At 39.4% G+C, this 16593-nt stretch overlaps 1 protein-coding gene across 1 annotated transcript; it reads right to left on the minus strand.

Annotated features, from left to right (window-relative positions):
* Positions 1-47: 47 nt before the first annotated feature.
* On the minus strand, positions 48-2094 carry pdyn (prodynorphin). Its single transcript, XM_028453455.1, has 3 exons — positions 1932-2094; positions 1567-1706; positions 48-824 (listed from the first exon to the last, which is right to left on the minus strand). Exons 2-3 carry the CDS (start codon positions 1690-1692, stop codon positions 336-338), a joined length of 615 nt encoding a protein of 204 aa, XP_028309256.1. The 5' UTR covers positions 1693-1706; positions 1932-2094; the 3' UTR covers positions 48-335.
* Between the last annotated feature and the right edge of the window lie 14499 nt (positions 2095-16593).

A 16593-nucleotide genomic window follows, 5' to 3' on the forward strand; every position in this document is an offset into this window, starting at 1 on the left:
AAATCAAAGAAAAGAAAACACGTTTTGGAAGATTTTGAGGATTTTTAGAATATTGCGTAAAACGTAATTGTCCATTAGTTATTTTTTTTCCCTTTTTAATGTAATGTCTAATCTCCAATAGCCCTGTAATGGAGTGTCTTTACGCACTGCATGGACGCACGGTGCAAGCCGCTCCTGTTTGAATGTGCAGAAGAAAAGTGCAGGTGGATTGTTGACTTTAGTCAACACACATTATTTATTGAACGTCTGACAGTGATGGGATAGATGAGCTGTTACACAGGGGGCAGTGGAGTCAACAGTTAGCGGTAAAGCCAGCAGTCTGTCAGCAGAGGCTCCTATAAGGAATAACCATAGGGCTCCTCCGCAGAGCGCACGGAGATCTGGAAGTGTCGGCGCAGGAAGCCTCCGTAGCGCTTGTCCCACTTCAGGTTGTTCAGCTTCGGTCGGACCCTCCTCATGAAGCCGCCATAACGTTTGTGGAGCTCCTGGGCCGCCTGCTCCTCACCCTCTTCACTAGAACTACTTCTCTTTGTTTTGGAACCGAATTTGCGTAAAAAGCCGCCGTATCGTTTGGCCACGTCCCGCTGCTTCAACCCGCTCAGTAAGTCCTTATACAACAGGTCAGACTTCAGCACGTTGTTGTCACGCCACGGAGAAGTTGATTTCTTGTTCTTGTCAATCCTCCTCAGGAAGCCACCGTAACGCTTGACCAGGTCCAGCTGCTGGTTCTCCTCCTCCTCTGCGCCCTCGTCCTCACTGAAGTCCGCCAGCCGAACATCCGGAGCGCAGCTCTCCAGCAGGTCCTCACACTCCGCACTGCACGACTGACACACACACACACACACACACACACACACACACACACACACACACACACACACACACACACACACACACACACACACACACTATAAAATCATGATCAAATCTCACTTTACTTAAAACCTGCTTTGCCTGAAGTCACAAAGCTCTCGAGGAGAAAATAAAGAAATAAAAAGCTTTTATTTAAAAATAATAATAATAATAATAATTTAATTCTTTTTTTTTTTTTTTTTTTTTTTTTTTTAAATAATTTTTAATTTATAAAGAGATGTATTTCTATTGGCGAGTGTCATTTAGTAGAACAAATGTGTGTGTGTCTAATAAAAGATACGATAAGATTCATCTTTTCTCTTTTATGAGAAGTTTCTGGTGAACTTGTTTTGAGGTTCTGAATGACAGATCGAGGTTGTCAATCGTTTTTAACAAATCGTTTTCCTATAGCAAAACATACAAATCGTCTTCGATATATTTATGATGAAGAGAAACATTGTGATATACACAAAATCTACACTGTATTTGTTTGAGTACTTGTTGAAATGCTGAATTATTCCTTGGATCGGGGCTTGTCTTGCTGGGTCCAAAAGACAAACCACTGCTGTTTAAAGTAAAGACGATCGTGCAGTGTGAACTTTTACTTTTTTTTTTTTTTTTTTTTTTTGCTAGAAATACAAGAGACGCAGAAGTTAACCAAACAATCCGGACAACAGCTCTCCATCTGAACGATGTGTGTGAGGTGTGTCTCACCATGCTGAAGCCTTCCTCTGATCCTGAACTCAGGATTCTCTGTGCGCATTTTTGACACCGCAAAGAACAATCTGTGTGGATGAAGGGCGTCAAGCTCAGCATCAGCACCAGGACAAGCCACTCCATCCTTACCCTGAACCCTGGAACACACACACACACACACACACAGGAGGCAAAGAAAGAAAGAAAGAAAGAAAGAAAGATGCGCATTAGCTCCAACTCCTTGTTTCATCCATGTGGATCTGTGCGCTCTGCGTAATGGTGCGCCTGTGCCAAACTGCGCTCCTTCCCCACCTTATGACCGAACCAGAAAACTAACAGGTGAACAACAAGCAGCAACACAAACACACAGTTGAGATTATTACCTCAGGAATTGGACTAATACTTCCAATCGTGTTGTAGACTCGCAGAGGTGCATCAACCATTGAACAGTTTGCTCTCCACCCTTCAACTCTTGCCACTCCTGCGGGTCTTCTCCACTTTCTTTTTATCTGCGGAGTGTTGCTTGTGTCATCAGAGCAGCGTGTGTTCGAGGGCCAATGGGAGGGATTTCTACTGCGCAAACAATCCCACCGCCTCCTTTAGAGTATTTTTTATTTATTTATTTGCAACACCCACACAAGTAAGGTATATGGGAGAGACACGCGCGTCTTGCAAACGCATCATCAAAATCGTCATTATCAGCCTCAGTCATACTATTCATCACTCCATTTTGGGGCTCCCGGATCAAATTCACAGTTTTGCATCACACTGACATCTATAAGGAAGGCGTTTTCTCTGCAGGGGTGACTTTGGACAATTTTAGGGGTCATGTTCACAAAGTCCTCCATTTTTATAATTTACCACTTTTGTTTTTCCACTTAAACATGTGAAAGGAAAGGAAATGAAATGAAAGGAAGTATAATGGTGATCAGAATATAGGCAAAGGGTAAGGGATCCAAACACTTAATATGTATTTATTTATAACTTCATTGATGTTTTGGGAACTAATGAATCTACAATAGTTCTGAGTGGTTTTAGCCAACTTACTGTTACCAAAAATAGTTATTAATAGTAATTAGCCATACCTACCTAAAATTGAACTAAATCAAAATCTTCTTTTATACATTTCCTGAGTAGCACCTTAAAAAATCAGGTAAAAGGAGTATACATTTCATTTGTATTCCTCTTGTAACCAAGTTACAAATAATTACATGCTTTTATTTTATGTTTCTGAAAAATAAAAGAAACTAAACAGAAATGTTTAGAATTAAATAATTCTGAACTGATTTCATGCAACCAATGGTAATTTTGAGGTCAATTTTGTGAATATTGAGACCTGATATTAAATGAGCCAATCTAAGACAATGGGCTAATCCCCGTGCAAGCATTTAAAATATATTAATTACAGTTGAGTATTAGATTTAAGTAATTTCAGAGAAACAATTCACAGATAAATTCATTTAAAATAATTTTGAATGTAGTTGAGTGAAAATAGACTCAAACTAAAATATATAAAAATATAAAAATTGGTAAATGAAGAATAAAGAAATAGTTAGTGTAGGTTATGGACAAGCTTGATTTACTGGACTTCAATGAGTGAAGTGTAGTACACGTAGAAAAACATCAGCGCTACTGAACTAATTCTTAGGGATGGGTAAAAACAACAAATTAATTCTGCTTTAATGACTCAAATGTAATTGCGATATTTCAAGTACCTCAATTTAACCAAAGACCATCCACCAAAGAGCATTTAGTTTGCACAATTCTAGTCAATAACAAAATATAATTAGAGGGTCAATATTTAATATATTGTACAACTTGATTTGTGACCTTCTCTGTGTGTTATAGAATCTAAATTTAAACAAAAACAATTTAATGTGATTTAAATTCAAAGTATGAATAGGAAATCTTACATTTATCTGCAGATATCCTCAGGCAGATCACAGTTTCCCTTTCACTCATTCTTGTGTCTTGTAATAAGTCAAATGCCTCTACTTCTGCACTCTGAACGTAAAACACAAAGGGGCTGATTCACAAAGATCTGAAATAAAGGGTGGTAAACCAGTTATGTCCCTAAATCCTTTGGTGACAGTTTCCTCATCTGCTGCGAGGAATTCACTAAGATTGCAGCAATGATTAGTGCACATGCAGAAGTGGTGCAGACCGTCCTATTTAAATGAGCGTTTTGCTTGTTCAATGTGGAGAGGTGAGTGCACAGAAGTTAAATTGGAGACAGACGGATTTCTCTGTCTGCTGCACAAATATTTAATAATGTAGAAAACAAAATAAACAAATAAAAATGTTTTTTTTAAATATTATTTTTTCATAATAATAAATTTAATGTGGCTGCTCTAGAAGGTTCTGTAACTTTGCTCTGATCAGTCCATGAAAATTAGACAGATTTGGACAGAAACCATCTAACTGATCTGTTGACGCCATTGATCTGAGTTAATGCAGCAACACAGTCTGTCAGTTAGTCGAACAGCACCATTTGAAGATGATCCTCTGATCATCATCCAGCAGGTCTGACCTCCTATGTAGCACTGTGTCATCACACTCTCATATGTGAACATTGTGTCATCACTGCATAAATTACGCATCTGATCAACTGATTCTGGCCTGATGCTCCTTCCATCAAAACATCACTGGAGCGTTGCGTCCATAGCACGCACAGCATCCTCTCCCCACCGCAGACACACCAGGCACGCACCTCCGCCGTTGTGCAGATTTTTTTTAAAATTATTATTTTTTATCTATTTATTTTGGACAAACAACAATTTAATACCATAATAACTACAATATAAAATAATGCAAAAATAATTCCTAAACTCTCATACACCCCATACAATATGTTTTGTCCCAAAAGGTGTAGGAAGAAACAAAGGCTTTTCATGTCTTACTCCTAGTACTGATTCTTAATTCATTCACTCATTCATCCTCAACATTTTCATTCCTTCTGTGTACTCTATACCTCAATACTGGCTTTTTTTTAATAACACATCTTCAGTTTTATGACATTATGACTCATTTTGATGTTTTCTTGTAAATCGTTCCACAAAGTCACCCCACAGACAGTAATGCAGTTACTTTTGAGAGTTGTTCTTACACTGGGTTGTTTTAAATTTTGTTCTCCCCTCAGTTTATACCCTCCCCCTCTGACCATAAACAATTTTCACTGTTTTAAATTTGACCAGATCCACACATTTTAATGCTCTTGACTTTAAAAACAGTTGATTGGTGTGGTCTCTGTAACCCACTTTATGCACAATCCTTATTGCAATATACATAATATTTGTAGGGTGGTTTTGTAGGTGTTCCCCCACACCTCAACACAATATAGCAGGTATGGCACTACAAGTTAGCAATATAAAATAAATAATGCTTTTTCATTCAGAAGCTATTTGGCTCTCCCTCACACACACTTTACTCTGCATTTTCTTATTCAATGGCTGTTAATATTGACAATTATTTTATTTAAATTATTTTCTTAGACTAGAAAGGTTTTTTTTTTTCCATCTCAGCTGAGTTTTGTGTCAACATTTACTGCAGTGGATCTCTGCGTGTGTGTTTGCATCTGCTTGTCAGTCATACTATTTTCCCGTGCTAAAACAATCACTGCAAACCGTTCTAGATTTGATGAATTGCATTGTGCATGCTGCATTAATTTATTTGCATTCCCGTTTTTTTGCGCTCCTTATGACATCCGCCTACTTTACATATCATCATAGCATCGAAATGCACTAAATGGATTGAGGGTGCATTGTGATGTGCAGAAGACGTGCAGTCCTGATTCCCTGGAGTTGGTACGCCTTATTAGCGCATGGCGTGACGTTTGCACACGTTTTAATACCCCTAAACCCCAGACAAACAGACAGTTAATGTTCAGCTCAGAAAAACTGAAGTAATTTTGAACTATGGTGTTATGAGAGCTTTCACAGAATTAGCCATCGGCCTCATTCTTCATTGACCTGAATGGTGTCACTGCTTTTGGGGTTGTGAGTTAGAAAAGCAACAGCACAGTTTGTCAATAATCTGTTGTTTTGCAGTGGGAGGAAAGCGAGACACTGATTATTCAGACTCAACCCATTTCAATGTTGAAGCATTTAGAGCATCACTGTAAAGGTTACGGTGTCTGTACATCAGAACAGGTATTTGTGAGGGGTGGGGGTGAGGGGGCGACGGTAGGGGGTTGGAGCACCCGCCCCTTTGCCCCTTGATGCCCAATGTGCCCTTTGTCAAAGTGTTTTTATTCGAGCACTCACTCCCCTCATGAGTCAGAATGTCTCTGTGAAAGGATCAAATCTAAACCTGGGACCTCTGAGAGTAGCAGCATCAACATTAATCACTGATGTGCCTTTAGTATAACACTAGTACTACTTTGAACTACATTACATTGTTTATTGTTCCAAGTACTCTGGCTCCCAATAGCATTATCACATGTCCGTAGCTGTCCTTCCTGGGTCTTATACATAAAATAGTTACAGACAATATTCAATGAAGTTAAGTATATCCCTACGTCACCACTTCTACTAAAGATGGAAAATAACACATAAGTAAATAAACAATCCTAGATTGTACCAAGAATGCTTTAAATTTTTTTATTATTACTTTATCACTTATGCCAAAATTTACATTTTCATTTAAATTAGGATTAATTTAATAATACATTTATTTTAATTGATACATTACAGTGATTACATGCAATTTTTTCTACATTCAACATAATTTAATATTATGGTTTTAAAAATATTTTTTGATTATTCATCCTTTTACCAGTAGTGTTAGATGTATCATCCATCCATCCAGGGCCTGCTTTAGGTCATTCGGTGCCCTAGGCAAAGGTGGATTTTGCCTGTGTTGCCTGTCGGGAAGGCCGGCCCTGTATCCATCCATCTTCAGACCCGCTTTGTCCCATTTCAGGGTCGCAGGGGTCTGCCGGTGCCTATCTCCGGCTCACGCTGGGCACAAGCCGGGGTCTAGATTGACGTTTGTGGTTTGTTTGGTTCCAACTAAAGGAAGAAATTGAAAAAAGAGAGAGAAGTGGAAGAGGAGAGAAGGGCATGACAAAGATGGAATACAAGGCCAAGGCGATCAGGGACTGGAGGAAGACGGAGAATACCACAGCGTTGAAGCGACTGAGGAAGGAGAAAGTGGGAGACGATATGACTTTGACTCACACATTGAAAGGGAAAAGAGAGCGCCAGTGCCATCACCATTGATCTCCTGTTGAGCTGGTCTACATAGTACGTAAAGTACACTAAGTTCCACTGAATGAGAAAAACAATTGGTAAAATTGACATTTTGCTATGAGATGTATTTATGAGCTATTGCTTAGACTTCTTCAAATAAAAATACATATTTCCTTAATTATGACCAGTTGTGAAAATTGGAAGTGCACAGATCAAGAAAGATGAGATTGCTTTTTTGTGTATTTTGGACTTATTGCTCAGGTTAAATTTAAAAATCAAACAAATAAACTAACAAAAACAAACTTTTACTGACAGTTCCAAATGGATTGTGTTTTTGCTACCGTATTTTTCGGACTATAAGGCGCACCGGTTTGTTGTTGTTTTATTATTATTATTAATATTATTATTATTATTATTGCGTCTTATTAATAATAATAAGACGCATTAAGCGAAATCAAATAGTCAGATAAGTCAAACTTTATTCAACTCATTAACAATAACTCTAAACATTGTTCAGGTTTAACACATAAAATACAGAATACACTCACTTTTTCAGTTCAGTATGTTGAAGCACAGTAGTTAATTTCATACATAAGGCGCACCTGATTATAAGGCGCACTGTCGATTTTTGAGAAAATTAAAGGATTTTAAGTGCGCCTTATAGTCCGAAAAATACGGTAGTTCTGTTCTATTTGTTCTGATGTAAAGCGGTTTGATTATTTACTCCACTCTAGACATATCCAAGTCCGAGTGTGAAGTGCCAGTACAGCCAGTGCGAGAGAGTTTCCCTTAGACTCTTCAGGGAGGAGCCAAAAAAGCTTCCGCAGCAACTGGTACAAAAAGCATCGCTGGTAAGAATACTCACAATCAAAAGATGCAGTGTACTGTTTTGCCTGCAGACATTTTTCCTTCCTGATGCTTCAAGGACAGTTTTCATCTCATTCAAGGAATATCATAACTGGAACAAGGCTACAATAAAAGACAATAGGTTTTGTTCTGATGCCAGATCTGAAGGCCATGTAAACACAATGGTTGCATGGACAGAGAACAAGAACATTATGAATAGAAATACTTCAGTGGCTGAGAATCAGTACAAAATGAAAACACAATTTGGAATTTTGTTTTAACAGCCACAGAAAACATAGCCCAGCGGGGTCAGAGGGAGTCTCGTGACTCAGAAAATGAGTGTGTTTTTCTGTCAATGTTAGATTTGCTGGGTAACCACAACCCGGTCATTAAAAAAAGACAGTGGGCTAAAAATGCAAAATACACAAGTAAAACTCTCCAGAGTTAAATGCTTGAATGCTTGGCTGCATCGGTCAAAGAATAAATTCTCCAAGAGGTTAAAACAAGCAAGCAATGTGCAGTTATTGTTACTGAAACTAGAGATGTGTGTGGTTCATGAGAGCTTTCTGGAGTTTGAAGTGGCAGAACAACTGGATGCTGTCACCTTAACTGACAAGATTAAACGTTTCTTTGAAAAGCATGGGCTGGAGTATAAGGACAATCTTGTAGACCAGGGCTATGATGGTGCAGTGATGCATGGGGCACATGCAGGTGACCAAGCAAAAATAAGAGAAGTAACATCCCTTCCATGTTCACTGTAATGCACACTGCAAAAACTTAGTCATAGCAGAACCTATAAAAAGTGTGGTAGTTGCAGGTAACTTCTTCTCATTATGAAAACGACTGTATGTATTCATGTCTGGGTCTTATGTACATAACAAATAGCTGGCAGTGCAGGGGCAGTGTTTGATGGTGCGCCATGGGAGCTCCAATAACTAAGTGATACACGTTGGGCTCGTAGGAACATAGCTTGTCGCAATGTTAAGGACAGGTTTCCTGCAATAGTCCAGGTTCTTGAAGAGATTGCATCTGAGAATCATCCACAAAGAGCTGTTGAAGCAAGAGGGACATTGGCCCAGATTGATGTAAATTTTCCCTTGTCCTGTTCCAAAATGTCCTGAGTGTCTCCACATTTTTATGAGACATGCTCCCGTCTAAAACAATGGACTATGCTGTTGAACTTATTGAAGCACCTAAAACCCTCCGGGCACCTTTGGAGACCAAACGTGTGTAGCTTCTGCTTATTCAGTGTTTAAAACTCTCAATATCTCATTCAGTTTAAAGGCTAATTCTGTGAACTTAAGACAGGAGTTTTCTTTTTTAGTCATGTTCATAATTCCACTTTTTTATAATTCACTTTTATTGCAAGATGTATAGAACACGAGATATAGAATGTACTACCACTCTTTGAGTTCGAGACTGATTTGGTCCCATTGATTCCCATTATAACCACATATTTTGGATATACTGTTATACTGACATATAAAAGGAGTTTTTCCAAAAATGCCTAATAAATCTAAGCCTCTACCTTCAAAATACAGGAAAAACAGGTTTTAGGTGGGATGACCCCCCGCCTCCAAGCCACCTGGGTCAGCAGGGCTTTATTATCGTATTTTCTGGGCTGATAAAAAAATATTGCTTCATCAAAATATAGTTAATTTTTGTGCAAATTAACTTTAAATCATTAAAAACAAAATGAATGAAGAAAATACTAATTTCAGTGCTGGTATTATCAACTTTTCTGTAAACATGGACACATATCAGTGCTGCTTAACAAGCACAGTGATTATATCCTCTTCATTTCTGTGAGATTCACAAAGTATATTCACCATGTTTTCTTTGACAGACATTAATTTATAGACAGAAGTCAATGGACATGAACCTCCTAACCAATAGCTGGACACTGTTAATATTTACTGCAGTGGAGACTATAACATCCACACAGAAAAACAGCTTCTGTCCATGAAAATAAACAGGATAATTGTCACATTCATCACATTGAAGAACCATTGTGTAACATTTAACAAAGTGTAAGACTTGGAATTGTGTGAGTGATAAAAAAGTGTCTGGTAGTTTTATTTAAATTACTACGGTGCAATATGTTTTTAATTTTACAAAAATATGGCTTTCAATCAGTTGTTTTCACTGTAACAAACTGTAAGCAGATGGAGAAAAAGTGTCACTGGCATGTTGTTATTATTATTATTCTTTTAACATTGACATGTTAATGGTGCCACACTGTTATATAACTAAGTATAAAAACTTATTTAAAGGGGCTTATGATGAAATAACCACATCGTTTATTTGTTATTTTGATTTGGTTTTAAAATGGAATAACCAAAGAACGAAGGGTACACGGATTATGATGCTGCACATACATATGCTCCCCAAATGAGTGCACATTCAGCACACATTGGACACTCGTCAGTGCACATTGCCTCACACACTCTCAAACCTACACAATCCATGAACACACAAGCTGCAGCACAAAACACACTCACACGAGCAAAACCTGCATGTGCACAAACACTCACCGATGTCTGAAGGCAGTGGAACGTCAGTCACAGAGGGAGGGAGGGAGGGGAGAGAGAGTCCGGGGTGATACAAATGTGTGCTCACGGAGAATGCGTAAGTGTTGGCAGCTATGTTTTTACCTCTTTCCTCTAATGCGCCAATGTAAACAACGCACTTCAGTGCCACTCTCGCAATACTTCCGCATCTTCATTGTTGGTGTTTTAGAACGTTGGCACCGCAGTCAGGAAGCGATAGTGGGGCATTACAGGTGCGGCTGCATAGTTCCGTGCCCGTGCGCACAAATTAGGGTGGCAGCAGGTGTGGCAAGGCTTTGTTGTGGGGTGGTATTTGCCACCCTATGCCACCCCGGTAGATCCGCCTCTGGACGTGTGTAAAAGTCGAATAACAAAAGGCTAAATGAACTTTGGTTCATCAGGAGTTTATGACAAAAAGTCTTCCTTTGTGTTGTATGTGACGCTGAGTGTAGTTTGTTGTACTTACCTTTATTCAACTCATGATGCTGCGGTCCCTTCACGTAAACTGCATGCATATCGTCATCTGTTGTTTTTTTGCACATCGCTTTAGCCTCCGTCACTGCAGTTTCAATCTGACGTGCTATCGTTTAGACAGTGTGAGCGGCACCGCCAAGATTTCATCTCAAATCATTTCTTCTTCCATCACCCCAAGCTGGCATGCTGTAACCAGCTCTTTTAAAGGGGACATATCATGCTAAATCCACTTTTTTAGCCCTTAAATGCATTTTGTTGTATATTTAGACTGCTTAGAAGTACAGAAAAAAATCAAATTAGTCTCTTAAGGTGCTCTGTAGATATCTTTATATTCTGTTTTGCTCATATTTTTCAATCTGTTTCGATTTTTCTATTCTCTATTACGTTTTTTGAACTATTACATCACAGTATTTGCAGCGGAACTGCCAAATTAGTACATTAACTCCAGGTCCAACCCTTCGAGCAATCCGCCATTTTTATTTCTCGCTTTTATTTTGTAGTCCAAGCTCAAGGATGCTGAAGTTACGAGAGGATAAGTCAAAATGTTGGGTTGTTGGATGTAGTAACCCACACGCTTCATTACACCGTCTCCCAGCATCAGAACCTTTTCAAAGTGCCTGATTGAGTTTCATTTTTCACAGAAATGGTCATTTTTGTGTGCGCGAAGCACTTCAAGGATGACTGCTTCAGCAACCTCCGCCAGTATAAAGAAGGATTTGCCGAAAGACTTTGTCTGATTGAGGGTTCAATTCCTTCTATTTTTGGAGATGACGAACAGAGCACTTTGGTAAGCTGTAAATAAAGCTAAAAAGTGTGATGATAAGACGTCCCTGTCATTGTTTTGTTAGCATTAGCAGTTGCACCGTCTTCAGCCTTCATATGTTAGCGCTGTGTGCTCGTTTTAGATCCTTGATGATATGGCCTACGCGATTTAATTTAAGTCTAAAGTTTTCATTAGTCATTTCATTTTGCCGTTTTTGTCTTTGAAAAGACTGTATTAAAATGCATTTCGTGACGTTAGCTCGGTGCTTGTGTTAGCTCGGTGCTTGTGTTAGCTCACTTGTTCGGGATCTGCAGGTTCATCATCATCATTTTCATCTCGCTCCGCCGGGTCCCACTCTGGCTGTAACATGTAAGGCTGGATGGACAAGTCGTCCTTTGTTGACATTTTGTAAATAACCTCTGAATAAAAAGTTTATGCGCCGCTACATACCCGTATCTCTTCTATCAAACTACAAAAATGGCCGAGCAGGGTGGAGTTGAACCAAGTGTCACCTGGAGAGGGGGCGGGGTATGGAGTGTCTCATTTGCATTTAAAGAGACAGCACCAAAACGAGTTGCTCTCAGAAGCACATCAGAAAAGGGGTAGAAAAGGAGCCTGTGGAGCTATAATAATGAGGAATTCAGACCCAAGCATTGCAGTTCCGCTTTATATAGACCATAACTGTATGATTTATATGTAAAAAGGAAGGATTTAAAACCATGATATGTCCCCTTTAAAGCAGCTGCAAACTGGTCTGTAGTTTTACCTGGGCGTTGGCTCCATTGTCTGAAGCGGTAAAGTTTAGCCACGACGTTATCTTGTGGAATGAAGAAATCCTCAATGGCTTTAAGTGCCGTGTCGTACAGTCGTCAGCAACAGTCAATGTATAAAAGAGTCTCTGACAGTGTATGAGCAGTGTGCGCTTTCTGGCATCCGGTAGCTCCCTTTTAGAACATAGCCAACAGGTAATTCTCAAAGCTCAGTATCCATGCTTTAAACGGCATTAGCGGTTGTTCGACATTTTATAGAAAAGGTGGAGGTTGACTCAGGTTCCTTGTCACCAATATGTTGTGTCATAGAAATAAGACACTTGTGGGTTTCTGAACCTGTTTGATTCACAATAGCAACAGGTAACAAACACAGCATAACGTGGATGGCTGTTCATCATAGGAATGGGATCCACACAAGGTTCCTGCTGCTTAACAGAAGGTTTTCCTTGCCGCCATGATGAATTCATGTTGGGTGTGGGATACATACGTATATATGCATATGTGTGTATCCATAAAATGAAGAGTCCGTCCTTAAGACTGCTCTACTGTAAAGTGTCTTGAGATACCATTGGTTATGATTTGGCGCTATACAAATAAAAGATTGATTGATTGAGGTAGTATACAGCATTAGCATTCCATCTTAGTATCTCTTCTTCACCTCTTTTACGTAGCTTACATCACTCTTTGAACTCCCACTGCCGCCTATCGGTAGGTAAACATCAGAACATCACAGTTCTTCAGTCTGATAAGCTTGTCCCTTTAGCTGGAGTGTGACCGTTGTATGGAGCGCGGGAATGTCGTTTTAAGCGAGTTTACAGCTCCTCCTCCAAATCCCAGTACGTTACCAATCGCATTCTACCATGTACTGTCAAGACAATACAGCCACTGTCATCTGTATTAACTCAGGAGGGTATTCAACGCTCCTTTACTTAGCTTTATGCAAGTGTACCAGTCTCTTCCTCCAATACCAGTACGTCCTCTGACGGCATCCCACAATGCATTGTCAAAACAATATACAGACCATCAGGGGAAATACAGCCACGCTTTACTTAACTTTTCATGTGTGTACCAGATACTCCGTCTGCCGCTCCACATCATCGGCGTCCTCTGCTTCTTGTGCTCACCCGAATCCTATGGGAGTTTGTCTCCGCATATCTGGAATTAAGGCACGCAGTGACAAACAGCTTTTCCCTCTTACACGCATGAGAGATTAGGGTCCAAATGAATATGCAAAGCTTTTTGTGATAAAAAAAGGTATGATGCTGTACAAATGCTGCCTTTTCTCTTCCTCCTGCCAGTGAGCTCTGCCGTAAAGTCAGGTAGAGTACTTGAACTCTTGGAACACAGTATTATACACAGTTTAACGATCTAGATTACTTCCCTGGAAATCAATGAAATTGTAATTTCTCTCTTTCCTCAGGCAGGTGTGCTATTATTAAAAAGAAAAAGAAAGAAATGATCTGAAATGCAGTTTTGACAGTCTGCTTAGCAAGATGTCATCCTGACATAAACACTTTGAAATACTTTGAGGGGTGGATATCATGTAAATCAAAACAAAAAAAAATACTATTCAAAGCATTTAGACATTTTAAACTGTTTACATTTGTGCCTATGAGGAGAAAAAACAACAGGGCACAAACAAAATCAACAAACCATGAATATACCACAAAAATAATTGAACAACTCTCGACTAAGTCAGTGAACAGAGAGACTCTCAGGTTGGAGAGTGAACTCCTAATAGATACAGTATGTTCCTTTCCTATTTGACCAAGATGGAAAGTTATCTAACTGGTCATACATCATTTTACAAGAATATAATTCTAATCTTCACACACAATGTATGCGTCTCCTTTACTATATTGACAACAGAATGTTTTATAAATTCAAGATATTTATTCATATTAACATTTTAATTTCAGGTTTGGAGTTGTTAAAAACTGATTAAACTCATTGTCATTAAAATGTGTCTCTCCAAAGCATGTGAACAAATTACTTGTTGGCCTGATGAAAACATTTTCCAGTCCACATGTATATTATTAGAAAAACGCTTTTTAAATTAAACTTATTTACTGTAAATTAATTAAATGATTGTTTTTCATTTACCTCTGAAATATGCTCCACTGTTGTACACAACCCAATGTTATCTTAAGTATTTTAATTACAAGCTAGATTACGCAAGTAGTAACGTTCTTTTGTTTGTTTGTTTGTTTGAAAAGACTCTCTTATTTTCCTTATTTCTTTCTCAGTGATGTGCTCATCCTACATGTTTGGAAGCCTACTCGGCACAAACAAACGGGTGGATAGGTAACCTGCAACCTCTCCTCAGGGTTTTCCAAGCTTGGCCATCCTGATCATTAGAAAACACGCCGTCAAAGCAACAGGCTCCTTGGTGATATACCTCACACCTTCACCAATGAAAAAGATCTTTAGGAGACAAAAATGAGGTGAGCGCACAAACAAAAACAACACCGCCAACCTGATCGTTATACACTGTACACTATTTGGTGTGAAGGTAACCATAGCACCCGTTAGAAATACTGCCATCACAACCATAAATAAACCCCCATGATGGGTGGTGGATCATTTTAAACATTTTCACTTTACTGTAGAAACAAAGTGAGGCACGAGGACAATAGGTTGTGCTGCGGATTACCAGGGGAATCTGTTTCATCCGCAAAGGTGTAATTGTGTTATGGACATCACGCTCTACAGACACAAAGCTAATCATGTTACAAATGGAGCATTTTTAGACATGTCTTTGATCAAGTTGATGCTGTTGAGGCAAAAATAATTTTGATTACTAGAGCAAGGTCTGAAGTTCTAAGCTATGGATGAGCAGATAAAGACAACTAAGTGATGGTGCCTCCAAGTATAAGTAAGAAATGTACTGTTTTGAAAACAGAGATCTGTAAAACAATTTTCCTGTGTGCCATCTCTATCACTACATTACAGCTGTGGTTCATAATAGCTTGTGATGTGTGCATATGTAGCAGGCAGAGAAGGTCATGGGGAGGTGATTCAGATGTATGTGATTAATCACATATACAGTATTTTATACAGAGCTGCCAACTTTAAAAACAAAAAACCGTGGAGTGAGATTCAGCAGGACAGCTTTGTCATTTAGGCTTACACAAATATTTTCTCGTCAATTCATTTGGTAAATTCGATTCTGTTCCCCTGCATCCTAAAGCACGCCGCACACAGAGTTGATTCTGTCGGACCACAGTCAACAAACAGAACCAAAAATTCTTGGAGGTCCACTGCAGGTGTGCAAAACAGAGCGGATAGGACTGTTAAGGATTTATTTCTGATTTCTACCAGCAGGTTCCCAGTACAATGAATTAATAAATAAACACATTTTACGACACAACCTACATGGGATTATAAATCACCATGAGCATATTTACAAAAAAAGTCTAAACCAGTACAACCACTAATATTTTAAAATTTGCTTGCTTGCTTGATCTACTCTCATCTAGGGTCATGAGCTTTGGGTCATGACCGAAAGGACAAAATAGCGGATAAAAGCAGATGAAATGAGTGTCCTCCGTAGGGTGGCTGGGCTCTCCCATGGAGACAAGGTGAGAAGCTTAGTATACCGGGAGGGGCTCGAAGTAGAGCCGCTGCTTCCCCGCTGTTGCAGTAATAATGGGTCACCTGTGTAATTCCGCCACCTTGTGGTATTGATGTGTATTTGTACTTGTGCCCAGAATGTTTTGCATTAAAAATGTAAAATGGCTTCCTAAATAACAAGGCTCTGTGATACAACATGGTCCATTTGAAGGTGAAGCAGAGCTGAGGTTGACACAAGATGCTACACCTGTACAGCTGCCCCCTCATACGGTTCCCGTAAGTGTGCTGCCCAAACTCAACCATGAGCTGGAGCGCATGGAGGCTGAAGGAATTATACGTCCATGCCCCACACTAAAGGTCATACACTTTCACCCCAACAAACCTAATCATTGAAACTGACGCGTCATAAAAAGGCCTTGGAGCAGTGCTTATACAGGACGGGCGTCCGGTGAAGTTTCTGAGGAAATTGCTAATAGCCACAGAAAGTGGTTACTCAAACAGTGAACGAGAACTCATGGCAGTGCTCTTCGCATGTGAAAAACTCCATGTGTATATGTGTATGTATTTGAAAGGCATGTGGACATCCACATCAATCATAAACCGCTCAAGTCCATTCTTAACAAGCCGATCTGTTTGTTGCCACCACGTCCACAAAGAATGCTCCTCCGACTGCACACTTAGGACATTCATGTCAAATATGTTGGTGCCAAACGTGTCCTTCTCACTGACACTCTATCATGGCTGGTCGAGTGGGATTCTGGCTCGACGATCCCAGGCTTGGATGTCAGTATTGCGCAAGTTCTAAAGGTTACGCACACTCGCCTGCCAATCCTTGTGTCCATTGATTACTTCTCCGGCTATGTATTCATAGACCCACTACA

The sequence above is a fragment of the Gouania willdenowi genome, chromosome 7, assembly GCF_900634775.1.
Source record: "Gouania willdenowi chromosome 7, fGouWil2.1, whole genome shotgun sequence".
Taxonomy (NCBI): domain Eukaryota; kingdom Metazoa; phylum Chordata; class Actinopteri; order Blenniiformes; family Gobiesocidae; genus Gouania; species Gouania willdenowi.